The sequence below is a fragment of the Montipora foliosa genome, chromosome 1, assembly GCF_036669935.1.
Source record: "Montipora foliosa isolate CH-2021 chromosome 1, ASM3666993v2, whole genome shotgun sequence".
Taxonomy (NCBI): domain Eukaryota; kingdom Metazoa; phylum Cnidaria; class Anthozoa; order Scleractinia; family Acroporidae; genus Montipora; species Montipora foliosa.
This window is the reverse complement of record NC_090869.1, coordinates 17234905-17247404: the sequence shown is the minus strand read 5'-3', so window position 1 is coordinate 17247404 and position 12500 is coordinate 17234905. Positions and strand designations below refer to the sequence as shown.

General features: G+C 39.2%; 1 protein-coding gene across 1 annotated transcript in view; it reads left to right on the top strand.

The window, feature by feature from the left end:
• Nucleotides 1-6050: 6050 nt before the first annotated feature.
• The window catches only part of LOC137991447 (endoglucanase A-like), a 7754-nt gene continuing 1304 nt past the window's right edge, over nt 6051-12500 (top strand). The window contains exons 1-4 of the mRNA XM_068836532.1: nt 6051-6085; nt 8068-9006; nt 11881-12047; nt 12288-12500. The exon at nt 12288-12500 is cut by the window's right edge and continues 28 nt beyond it. Of these exons, the coding sequence (XP_068692633.1) occupies nt 8095-9006; nt 11881-12047; nt 12288-12500 (1292 nt within the window). The 5' untranslated portion in view covers nt 6051-6085; nt 8068-8094. The remainder of the gene's footprint in view (nt 6086-8067; nt 9007-11880; nt 12048-12287) is intronic.

Below are 12500 nucleotides of genomic sequence, written 5' to 3'. Positions count from 1 at the left end.
AAGCACCGTAGCTCTCTTAGGGTGCGGTTACACGGGGCTCTTTTTGTCGTGGTGAGTGACCCTTTTACGACGGGAAACTGCATCTAGTGAGTGTTACCAATGTGTCCCCGAGGTAAATTTCCCGTGGTAAATATTTATGGATTCGTCAAAACAATTACACAAAGTACCCATGACATTAAATGTAGTGGTGTTTTGATGTGTTGAATCACGATTCTTAATTTAAATGGTGAATTTTTTTTTAACGTTAGCAAAATCAGAAATCCAGTTTAGCTGTTGGTTGATAAGGGATACCAAAACTTAAATGTGATACAGTTTGGAATAATCTACTATGGAAAATGCCATTCACTATGGTTTGCGTATTTCCGAGTCAACAGACAAAGCTGGAAATGGTCCCAAGTTATCATAGAGGAAGAAGGGGACGGTGATTGACAGAGTTAAGAGTCACTGAAGTAAACATTTTGCAGGTTAGGGCATGTGACGCATTACAATTGGGTGCATTTGAGCATATGAGTATCTCAGCCACCAAATCTTTTGCAATTAAATGCAAAAATGTGTTAGAGTCAAAGCGCTTCAGGCATGAACACACCACTTCAGAGACTCATGAAATATTTGTGTTCGACAAAGAGGTAAATGCCGCCTACTTTTATTCATCAGCGGAAACAATGGCATCAGTCGCTAGTAGGAGACAAGAATTTGCTTGCGATAAAGCTGGATAAATCAGAAGGCAAGTGTAATTGACTGTTTCGTTTGCACTTAGTGATAGCTATTACCAGCTTTAGAGTCAGTATTTCAAAATCCAACAGTTTGCTCACAATCTGCCAAACAATTTCTCATCCATTCCCGTCTAAACTAACCTTTTCCAGGATCCCAGATAGTAGTAATGAATGGGCGGCAAGCCCCCACTCGCGCTTTTCCCACGCAGTTGTTTTCGTTTTCCCGACAATCTGAGAGCCTGTCTAAACTGGTGGTCACGATTGATGATATCAAGAGCTTTGAATAAGTTGTAAAAAAAAACTAGGACATGAGGTTTTATCATCAGTAGAGGAAGAGATTAGATCAATTAACTGCACAAGCTTTTTAAAGAGGCTAGGTCACGCTATTTTTTAGGTAATTTTGTTTAATTTTGTTAATTATGAGCTCTAAACGCCAAATTGGCAGAGCAAGAGTCTTTCATTTGCAAAATCACGGCCACATAACAACTGAGAATGATTTTCAAGCTGTGTAAATCACATTTTGATATAGACTGATATAAATTTGAAAAAAGGTGGGCCGGCGTTTTTCAAATTTACCCAAATTCAATCCGTTTCAATCCTCTCCAGTTTTGTCCATCCATGTCCCTTCTTGGCTTCCCTGTGTTTTGTTAGAGTTCTTCTATAGTTTTGAACAGTTACTTTGATATTTTAGTTAATTCTATGACCATTCGATCAGTGCTGAAATTGCCTAAAATTGCGTGACCTAGGCCCTTTAAGGAATAGACCTCTTGCATGACTCAATTGGTTGAACATCGGACTACAGTGCGGGACGTCGCGAGGTCAAAAACCGCGACAGGGCCAACACTCAGAGTCTTTAAATAAGCGAGGAGAAAGTGCTGCCTTTGTGATGACATCTGAAAATGGTTACACTCTCTAGTATCCTCGGATAAAGACGAGAAACCGTAAGCCCCACATAACCTATATAACGGAATTTCCACAAATCAACAACTTTTAGACGAGTTCTTAAATACGATTTGGCTTGCACGAGTGACTACTCTGCATCTCAGGGGTAATAATTTCTCATGCAAGACTAGTGGAAAGTCTGTTTTCTAGGGAAAATTAATCTAAAAACAACTCGGTCTCGACAAATTCATTGTAGTCGTATGCTCCTAGTCATGGGTTCCTGTCATAACCCTGTATGTATATAATGAGTATTTTTACACTTTATGAAAAAATACAAGGTAGCAAGTGATGTGATCATGCAACGAACGTGTGCCCTGTGAGCTGGCCGGATGAGAAAATTCCGCTCTCACACTGAACCAATCAGATGACAGGATTTGTTGAATACCGCTCTCTCGTGAACTGGAAAAAGGCTTTTTGGCATTAAAACAAATGCATATTTATTAGGTCGCCATTTATGAAAAAGGTGACAGTAGACTCAAGATTGTACAGAGTTTTGTATGACCATGGTTTGTGAATAGAACAATGCATGGATTCCTTCTTTCAGTGTAATGAGCCTGTTAATTGGAATTGCTAATTTTTAAGAGGGTTCTTTCATGAAAAGAAGCAAGGTGCTGCAGCTATTTGCGCAGCCTCCGAAATGTTATTCATCCCGAGGAAAAAAGGATCAGCGTTTGTGCTCTGACATAATTTTAAATTCCTTCTCACCGTTTTTTCTGTTCGATTACTTTATCGAAGTAGTATTTTAGCCTTTAAAACTGCAAATTCGCCCTTGTCCCTTGTAAAAATTGTTCTATACCATTTTAATGTCATTATTTAATCAAGTGTAGTGTCGCAGCTTTCGTAATGTATAATGTTATTGGCTTGATACCTAAGCCAAAAACAAAAGACTAAACATTGACACTTAAAAACTTTAGAAGCTGCTTACAAAACCAAACTTAATAGCAACTTACGAGAGCTGCTACATTACTGTAAAAAGGAACTATTTAAAATGCTAAACGTTATATTAAAAAGGTAAAATCCAAACGTTTTCACCACTAGGTTATCAGGTCATCTTACCCAGATGATGGCCTAGTGTCGAAAACATTCGAATTCGGATTTTATATTTTAGTATAATTCTTAGCCATTACTTGTAAATACGGCTCATTCTAATTTATGTTTGTTTGTTTTATCATTTAATATACTACTGACAACTGAATTTTAACCAAAAAAGCTGCATTTGTGCAGGAGTTTTTTTTTTCAATGCATAGCGAGGTCCAAGAAGCGCAATCATGTTAAGTGTCTTCCATGTTGAAACGTGACGAAAAGGTGAGAATATTTTTATCATTTTTTTTGCCCGTTTCCTGCAAAAACAGGCTGTTTCTAGAGTTGCATCTGTTAAAATAAAGTCCAGTGGACCAGAACGTGAGCCTAAACGGAAACAGTAAAAACGTTTGCTGGATTCAGATTGAATAACCGTAATTTATCATAATATCTACTTCCAATTTTCGGAGGTTAGTTTTGGATTGTAAGAATTTTCCGGCTTACAGACAAATCTTTACCAAGGGCGGCTAAATCTTTTTTGTTGAGTCTATTCTATATCTTGATTGACAAGAAGGCTGAAAGCTATAGTTTAAGTGTACCTCAGGCGATCTTGTACCTTCGTAATTGCGGCCAACCATTTTGTATCTTGCGAAGTCGACGAGCATAAGTAAAGGCTTGTGTCTCATTGGTTCATGCCAGAGGCACGTACCTCAGAACTCAGCAAAAGCCATCCATTAAACTTATTCATGTGGAGAGCTGTCCATTTAATATTCAAAATAGGAGAAAGAAAATTAATTAGAAAACTTTAAGGGAATCATAGTCCTTATCGTTAATGCCCTATTCTTGTGTTTGCGAACATTAAAAATTGAGGTCGGATGTCAGAATAAAGAAGCTCGGTGACACTAGGGTTAACCATGCTCATTAGTAGAACAAGAACCTTTCTGGCCATATGTGATATGGGGAACAATTTACAACGAAACTGGCATGGATATGTGATCTTTTGTAAGAACAGATTAATCAGATTTCTTCAAGTTGACAAATCATTACAAGTCTTATTACTGATGAAAACCCAGTTTCATGGAAATTTATGTATTCTAAATTAACATAAGCCACCAGTCAACTCTTCTGCTATGTCACTTAGGTACAATGAAGTACTCGTTCGCCCTAACGGTGTCATTGGTCCTCGTTCTCGTACACCGTGGGCTTTCTGAAGAGGCCATAGTGGAAACCTTCAATCAGTGGCATCGTGGATTTTACGGAGCGATATCGATAAAACTGCAGGACAAAGTCGAACATGGTTGGCAAGTAAAAGTGACGTTTACTAAGCCAGTGGCAGGGCTCGTGGTGTGGAACGCAGTCGTGGAATCTATTTCCCAGGACAAAACGACCTACACACTCAAAAATAAATTCTGGAACGCGGAACTACCGGCTGAGGGATTGATAAAGTTCCGTTTTCTGGGGTTAAAGAAGACATTTGGTGAAAAAATTCGTAAGATGTCAGCCGAGTTCATTAGGCTTGGAGAGGAATCTGGATCTGGTGTTGATTTTTGAAAAGCAGAACAATTTGACAAGATATCACGAAGTTACTGAACAGTGCATTATATTACATATCTTTTTAATCTTTGCAGGCTTGTCATACCATCCAACTCGTAAATGATTTTCCTATTACAAAGTTCTCTTTTGCCTTATTCATTTATTAAGTCATATTTTCGATAGGTTAATATTGAATTGACCGGCTCCAGAGTTCCATCTCGGAAAACCTTTTTTTTTGTATGCATAGACTACCACTTTGGAATTTTGACGTTTAATTTTTGCAGTGAAATTTAAGGTGCTTGATAATTTTTGGTAATAGTCCACAGAGCTTCGAGCGAAATTCATCCCTTCGACACACTGGATTGTATTGTATTGCCAAGTCTTCCCACTTGAAGATCAAAGTACACACTGGCATCTTTTTCTGCGTTTTTATGTCGTCTTAGAAAAGAAATGCAGCCTCAAAGTGCTGAAATGCCTTTTCTCCTAATTTTCGAATTCAATGATTCGAGACTGGATATATATATTTCTCCAGTTGGCATTCTCAACATACTCATCTTTAGGTTTTTGTTGATGCTAATAAAAATCAACTTTCTGTTGGGTATACTACATACCCTTTCTCGTTTACTAATACTCAATATATGCAAACTTTTGATAGTAACAACAGCTAAAATGGAAGAAATCATGCATTGGAAAAACCCATTGAACCTTATTGAGTGCGTTTTACATTTTGAAAGCCTCAAAACGCATTTGTTGGTGGGGAAATCATACTGTAGAGGTGATTTGATAGACAGTTTATCCTCATTATGTCAACGTAAATTATACCCAGAATCGATAAAAAGAAGAGAAAAGGGCAAAAAATAGTAGAACAAATTGTGGAAGCAATGGAGAAAAGAAAAAAATGAGGTACATCGAGTATACCTAGGTAACTAAATAATACTTACATGCTTAACCTAAGCCCTACTGAGGACTATGAAAAGGAAAAGAAGACTACATTTATACATATTATATGATCAGACACAGGAAAACGATTTTGTATTCGCTGCCACTCCTGATTGTGCGTAGGATTGCACAATCGACGTTCTCTGCGGTTGTTGAACCAACAAAAATCGAAATCTAATCGTTTTGGTTGTTGGACTAACAAAACAAAATGTTGAATGAAATATGTGGTTTTGCGCATGAGCAGGAAAGCCCTTCTTCATAGGAAAAAAGGAAGACTCGGAGATCTTTGACTAGCTTCTTATCTTACGGCCGGAGTAATTATTGCTTGTTTACCATCAAACTAAATACTCTCTGGTTTACGACGCTATTGCATTTACCAAGAGAACATATGTTCAAAGAAAAAAAATGAGTTCATAGGATCACAGAAAAGGTGGACTTCCAGTCAAAGACGTTCTTCACACCAACTGTCGCATTTCGGGCTAACTCATTGGCTTTAGTTATAAAGCGATGGTAAATAAAGGTATATGGACTGATAAAGCTGGTGTTTACATTAGCAATACATATGTTTTTTTATTTAACCTCGACAGCTGACCATTCAGTAATTGAAAAATACAACTTGACGTCAGTTTGTTCATTCGTCTGTCTTCTTTTTGGTCGCAGATTGCAAAATAACGACTGTTTAAGTTTTTTTGTGTATTAACTGGCAAGTGGCTTATGCACTCGCGCAATACAGTACCGTCAGGTTTTGACGCAACCTATGAACAACTGATAAGAGAGCAAACGCACAAAAGAAAAAACCTCAATTTGCAAACTGACAAAGATCTGCTATAATTGTATTTACTGAACGCTATCTTTGAAAAATAAAACAAAACCAGAATGTATAGCATTCGCTTTTTCAAACGGAAGGTGGAGTGGTACGTTCGATATCTCTCTTGGAGGTAGGTTTCGTGTTGATATCACTAAGCTAAAAGGAAGTAAATAAACGTAAAATTGGGTGTTATCCCCTTATTTTCTTGTAGTCACAGTTTCACATCAATAATCCATTTAGCCAGTCAATGATCTTTTTCTTTTTCATATAAGAGATATTGATACCTTTGAACCTTATCTGTGCAACTGAATTGAATAGGTACTGAGCTATGCCATCTTGAGATAGTATAACTTTCTTCCGTGATTGAACGGTAGACTAATGAATCGTGTACACCTTGCATTGTCTCTGTCGTTAGCTTTACTGCTGATTTCCAGTCAAATTTATTAATTGTCTGTAAAGCGAAAGAGGGCACTTAAGGTTCCAGTGCCCTAATCTGATGACTCAAAAATCTTTGTTGACTTTTGTTTCTTTGAACAAAAATATGAAACATTTTCCACGCACTGGGTGGGCACTAAACCCAATAGGATTTTAAGCCAAGACTTAAAGGAGAGCATCTTACTAGGTTCCCGTATTAGTCGCTGGTTCGATTAGCCTCCTTGCATGGATATATGCAAACGTTCAAGATAAAACCGATGAGCTATTTACGAGGTTAATAAACGGAATCCCAAAAGAGAAAATTATCTTTAGATTGTGTGGCAGATGTTTGGCATGGAAGGCGGCCGGCCCGTTCAGAATCTCTCTACGAAAAGCATTGTATTTTCCATGTATGTTTCACGCGGAGGTATCTTGAAATCGAGTGCTGATACATTTTTCTTTCGGGACCCCGGGAATGCTTTTTTGTTCTGAAAAGGTTTTATCACATCGCTCAGGTACTTTTTCATAAATGGAGCAACGAGATAAAACGGCTCTCGTAGCTCTAATTCTCAAGCGGGGGTATGCTTGATCATTGTTTAGAATTTAGAGAATATTGTCGCCAGTATAGCAGTTTCGTTCTCCGGAAGTGTTGCAGCTCTGGGAACCTTCTATCACTTGGTATTGCGGCTCAGCTGTTAATGCTTTTAAACTTAGGGTGCGTTCGATTGACCGTATTCCGGAATGGGATTACGTGGAATGTAAGTTAGAAATCCTTCGTTTTTACGGAGATTCACATTAAAATTGTCAAAAATCTGCTAAAATGCTATTTTAAACATATTTTTATTATCCTTGCTGCTTTGAAACGCGCCAAACATACCGTTTTAATTATCACTCCACGTATTCTTATTCCGCAATAGGGTCAATCGAACGCGCTCTTAATTTCATCGGCATCCTGCTTTTACAACCAGTACTCTGAAAGAGGTGATAAGTGCCTTTCATCACAGTTTATATTCCGGCGTGAAGTCCACTATAATGGACCCCTACCCAATAAAAAGAAGAAGTTCTTGGTTCCATCGCCGATGGCACAGTATGTGTAAAAACACCTTGTATATAAAAATTTATAACCAGAACTACGCGCAGCATAATATAAATATATCATCATGATCTTTGCGTTTAAAATACAGTCAGTGCAGGAGTCAGTGGTTAATCTTTTTTTTTTTGCATCGAGCTTTTACTCTACTGAATATTGAATTTTTTTTTTGTCGCGATCTCTTTTTCTAGACAGTGCATGCATCACCACACTGAAGTTCGTTAAACAGAGGTTCCATTGTAGAACTAACGCAAAGCTCAAACGGGTTGTACAGTCATCGCTCAATATAACTCTTTAGTCACCTCAGTGTCGGTAAAAGTGGTGATATTTGTCTCCACTTCGGTGAATAATCGATATTTCTTGAAAGATCTTCAAAAGATTAAGAATTAAATAATACCGCTGAATCTCATATAACGAGCCAATAGATACCTAATTAGGCAATTTTTTATGTTAGCGAAAGCGGTTTCCATAGTTCGAAAGTGAAGGAGGGGTTTCCTGTGACGTGATCTGGTAGGTAGTGATCTTTATCGACTTCCAATCAAAACTTATTCTTAGAGGTGCAGTGATAATCCTTCATATTGCACTGGTGACCTCGATTTTACTCGCAGATCGATAGTTACACCGACACTGGCAAAATGTCCTGGATTTTCCCGTTTGTTGCGATCATCTTCATCCAAAACTTTTATGAAATCGTTGGCGAACAAACTCAAACAGAGATTGTTGACAACTGGAACACTGGCTTCAAAGGAAAAATTACAGTAAGTCTCAATGATGACGTCACAGGCGGGTGGAATATGATTCTTTCGTTCCCAGTCGCTGCTCCGAATTTGCAAATATGGCAGGCAAAAATCATCGGAAATCAAAACGACAAGGTCTACACTCTCCTAAATATGCCCTGGAACGCGCAGATGCAGAACGGCAGTATTTTGGAATTGTTTTTCCTTGCTCAAAAAGTGGTAATGAATGATCCGGCCCCCATTGGGAATGTAATTTTCAAGCGCGGGGCGCCCTCAACGAATCAACCAAATACAGCTAGCGTCAGTTCTCCCCAACCCTCAACAACTGGTCTCGGCTCATCGCCACCGAGCACCAATCGACCCAGCTCCTCTGGACCCAGTACTAATCGTCCTCGTTCTACTCCGCCAACAACCACCAGTAGGGCACCTGTCAAACCAACGAAAGCTTCTCCATCAAAGCCAGGAACGTACGATTATGGACAGGTGTTAGAACTGTCTATCCTTTTTTACGAAGCTCAGCGATCGGGTAAACTTCCGCCTAACAACCGCGTACAATGGAGAAAGGACTCGGCGCTAAACGACAGAGGAGAGAATGGGGAAAACTTAACAGGTGGCTGGTACGATGCTGGAGATTATGTCAAGTTTGGATTTCCAATGGCTTACTCTGCGACGGTGTTGGCATGGGGATTAATAGAATACAAGAAGGGATATCAGGCCGCTGGCCAGTATGAAATCATGCTAGACAGTGTCAAGTGGGCCACTGACTACTTCATCAAAGCACACACCAAAAAGGAGGAATTTTATGGACAGGTAAGTGGACTCAACTTAAAATTACAGCTTATCGTTTGATACTCGACCCGAAGAGAACAAAGAAACCCAAAATTTCAGAACATTTAGCTCGATCTGTGCAATCTAAGATCTGGAGACCTTTTTTTATGCTTCTACTTACTCGCGGAGAAATTTTGCTCAAGTCTTATGAAGAAACGGAGCGGCACTGACTGCAAAGCAATTCACTATCGTGATCAGTTGTGTGCGTTCTTTTGCCAGCCATAGAACGAGTTTCCTTCGAAGCGCACATTAAGCAAGATCACGTGACCAGGAGGGTACCACTTAGACATAATTGTGCGCCGGCGTTTTTCAGTCCAAGTAATTAGTGCGATTCAGCACCGTTTTGCCGTAAACAGCAGCCGTCGGACTGAAATTTGCATTTTGCCAAAAATTAAAGAAACATTTCTCGATTTTTGCCTATTTCGTGCCTGTGATCTACAGATAACGAGCAACTTCACAAAGAGAGGGACAAGTTAATGCCCCTTCCACACGAACAATTTTTACGTGACAATTTGCCATGTGGCAAACACATTTGATCTTGTACATAGCACAACTAATAATAATTGCTGACAATTCGCAGTTAAGGTGATTCTCTTGCTTTGCACCGCGCATCTCATACTGCGCATAACATTGCGACTTCGGAGATGGCGGCGTTTCACCCCGGCCATCTGAAGAGAGGCAATAAAGGCCGCTTTTGGTGTTCAAGAGCTTTTAAGAGCAATCGTGATAACTCGTCTCGGTTAAGAAGGTGTTGTTTTGGAACTCGCACCAGTCCTTTCGCGGAAAATGATCATTTTGAAGCCGAAGTTGCCCCTTTCCCATCCATTATCATAGTGCTGCGAAGAAAAGAGCATGGTGACCCCCCTTTTTTAATGGTTTTATTTATTCGTAATAGGTGTACGGAAAACATATTTTAAGGAGAAAAAAAATTTGATAGTAAAAGTTGTAGTATTTACCTACAAATGACGTGAAATGCATTTGGAGCCCGTCACTGAGTGCAAGGTAATGACTGTAGCGGTCCAATTTGCTTACATTTCTTTGCAAGATTGAGCAATTTCAAATCACTTTACTTAAAGATTATAGCCCGGACAAACAAATAAGTTAAAGTTTTCAGTAATACTCAGTAGCTTTTGCTACATGACAACATTTTTTCCGGTTGATCTAGTTTCGAACGCTTCTCGCGTAATTCGGTAAAAAACACTTATAATTAAGGGTAGGCTTTGGTAGATTGTTTCCGAAAAAAAAGCTTATTATGCTTTTAGCAGTGCTCATGCATATTTTTTAGAAATTATGCCAAAATTATGCTACTTTCTGAAAATTATGCTCTCTGTCACCGAAATTATGCTACTTAGATCTTGAGTAAAATAAAGATCACCAGTAGCTTAACTCCATCAATTCTGATTTTAATGAACATTCATATAGTCCACCTTCCAGTCTTACAGTCTTTAGCATCGCAAATACGCATGTGCGCACCTCAAAAAGCCAAAGGATTAACAAATGCTATCAAAATCAACCGTTTCTGGGTTCTGAGTCCGGGTCAGAAAGTTTTAGCCCGCGTCCTTGTTTTAGACGCCATCCAAGCAGAGCCCTCACTTCAGCACAAAGACAACTATACATGTTGTTAATCTCTGAAGCGTTATGCAAGCCTGTAAACAGTCCACGAGAGCATGCTCTTGTGAATCATTAAACGATGAGTTAAGAATAGAGAATACTCGTTCAGCGGCTGCAGATGAGGGCTGCACCAGCAGAACCTTCATAACTGCAGAAGACCAATGGTGTAGGTTATCAGATTGTTGGTCGCTGTAAGTGCTGGAAGTAGATGTACTCGAGGACGACGCCATCTTTGATTTGTGGCCTGAGGGGCCAAGCTGCCGAGCCATAAGCGTGGTGGCTTGAGGAGAGTCATGCACAGGGAAACCTGGTCTGCCAGACCATATTTGACCATGGGCCTTAGCACATACCTCAACATTTTCCAAAAACAATACAGAAATAAAACACAAACTGAATTATTCTAGAACTATGATGAGTTTTGTTTAGTTTTCAACGCATAAAAAGCTCGGATTATGCTAGCCGTGCTAAACTGAAATAAAGGCTTAAAATAATGCTCGTTTTCCTAAATTATGCTTAAAATTATGCTCGCACAATCTACCAAAGCCTACTAAAGGGCATACAGCGCGAAAACAAGCACGGTGACCCCATCTTTTTATTGCATTTTTTTAATGTCCTGTGTATGAGTATCAAATGTGCCAAGTTTGAAAAAAATCTGGAGAGTACGTCATTTTCAAGAGAATTACCTTACGCCTTTGGACAGCGAGATAGAGCAGAACCGAACAAGGCTAGGTTGCCTGGTCGTTCGCCAATGACACTTACTACGAGGCAGGAATTTGCCACATTTTTAATGTCACGAGTCGTCTACACGAGCAATTTTCTGTATTTCACAACTTTTATTTGTCACATAAAAGTAACACGTCAGTTTTTCAGCAAATACATTTGTCGCACAAAAATTGGCCAAATTTCCTCGTCTACAATTGTCACCGTGCCTGATAACAATTACTCGTGTGGACGAGGCTTATTTCTATGTTTTTCATGACAAGCGATCAATGCTATGTCTCTATTTTTTGATTTCTCTTCACGCGAAACCAACCTTTTCCTTTTGATTGAGAATGGTCACTCGTGCGTGCGACCCGAAACTAAAAAATAAACTGAATCGTTAATAGATATGGCATACTTTGGGAGTATGGCAACATTACTGTGATCTCCAATTTAGAATGTCCTGAGTCGTGTAAAAAATCATTTATACTATCTAGAAACATTATTTATAACTTTTTTTTCTATAATATGATTCATCTAATTAAGGTTGGAGATGGACACCTTGACCATGCTTACTGGGGGAGGCCAGAGGATATGACGATGGCTCGACCTGCTTTCAAAATCACCCCACAGAAACCAGGATCGGATCTGGCTTCAGAAACTGCAGCAGCCTTGGCTGCTGCATCCATCGCATTTAAGGATCAAAATACTCTGTAAGTTACAAAATCAAAGCAAGAGACATTTTCCCTTTAAGAAGATGGATAATGGGCTGGTCCAGGACCTCGAGGCTAATAAATAATCCGGGACTTTATCGAGCTTTCTCATTGTAATTCCGTTTGAAAATGCTTAGGCTTTCTAGCTGTCTCGCAGTGGAACGATTTATCATGCGTGGACCTTAACCAAGACAAGTTGCAATGGTATTTTTTACTAATCTTTATTGATTTAACTTTCAGGTCCTCTAAGAGTTATGCTAGCAAATTATTGAAGCACGCAAAGGAATTGTACGCATTTGCAGAAAAGTATCGTGGGCGTTACAGTGATTCCATTCCAAATGCGGCAGATTTTTACCGGTCATACAGTGGGTACGAGGACGAACTGGTCTGGGGAGCAGTGTGGCTGTACAGAGCAACAAATGATTCTTCTTACCTTATAAAAGCCGAAAAATA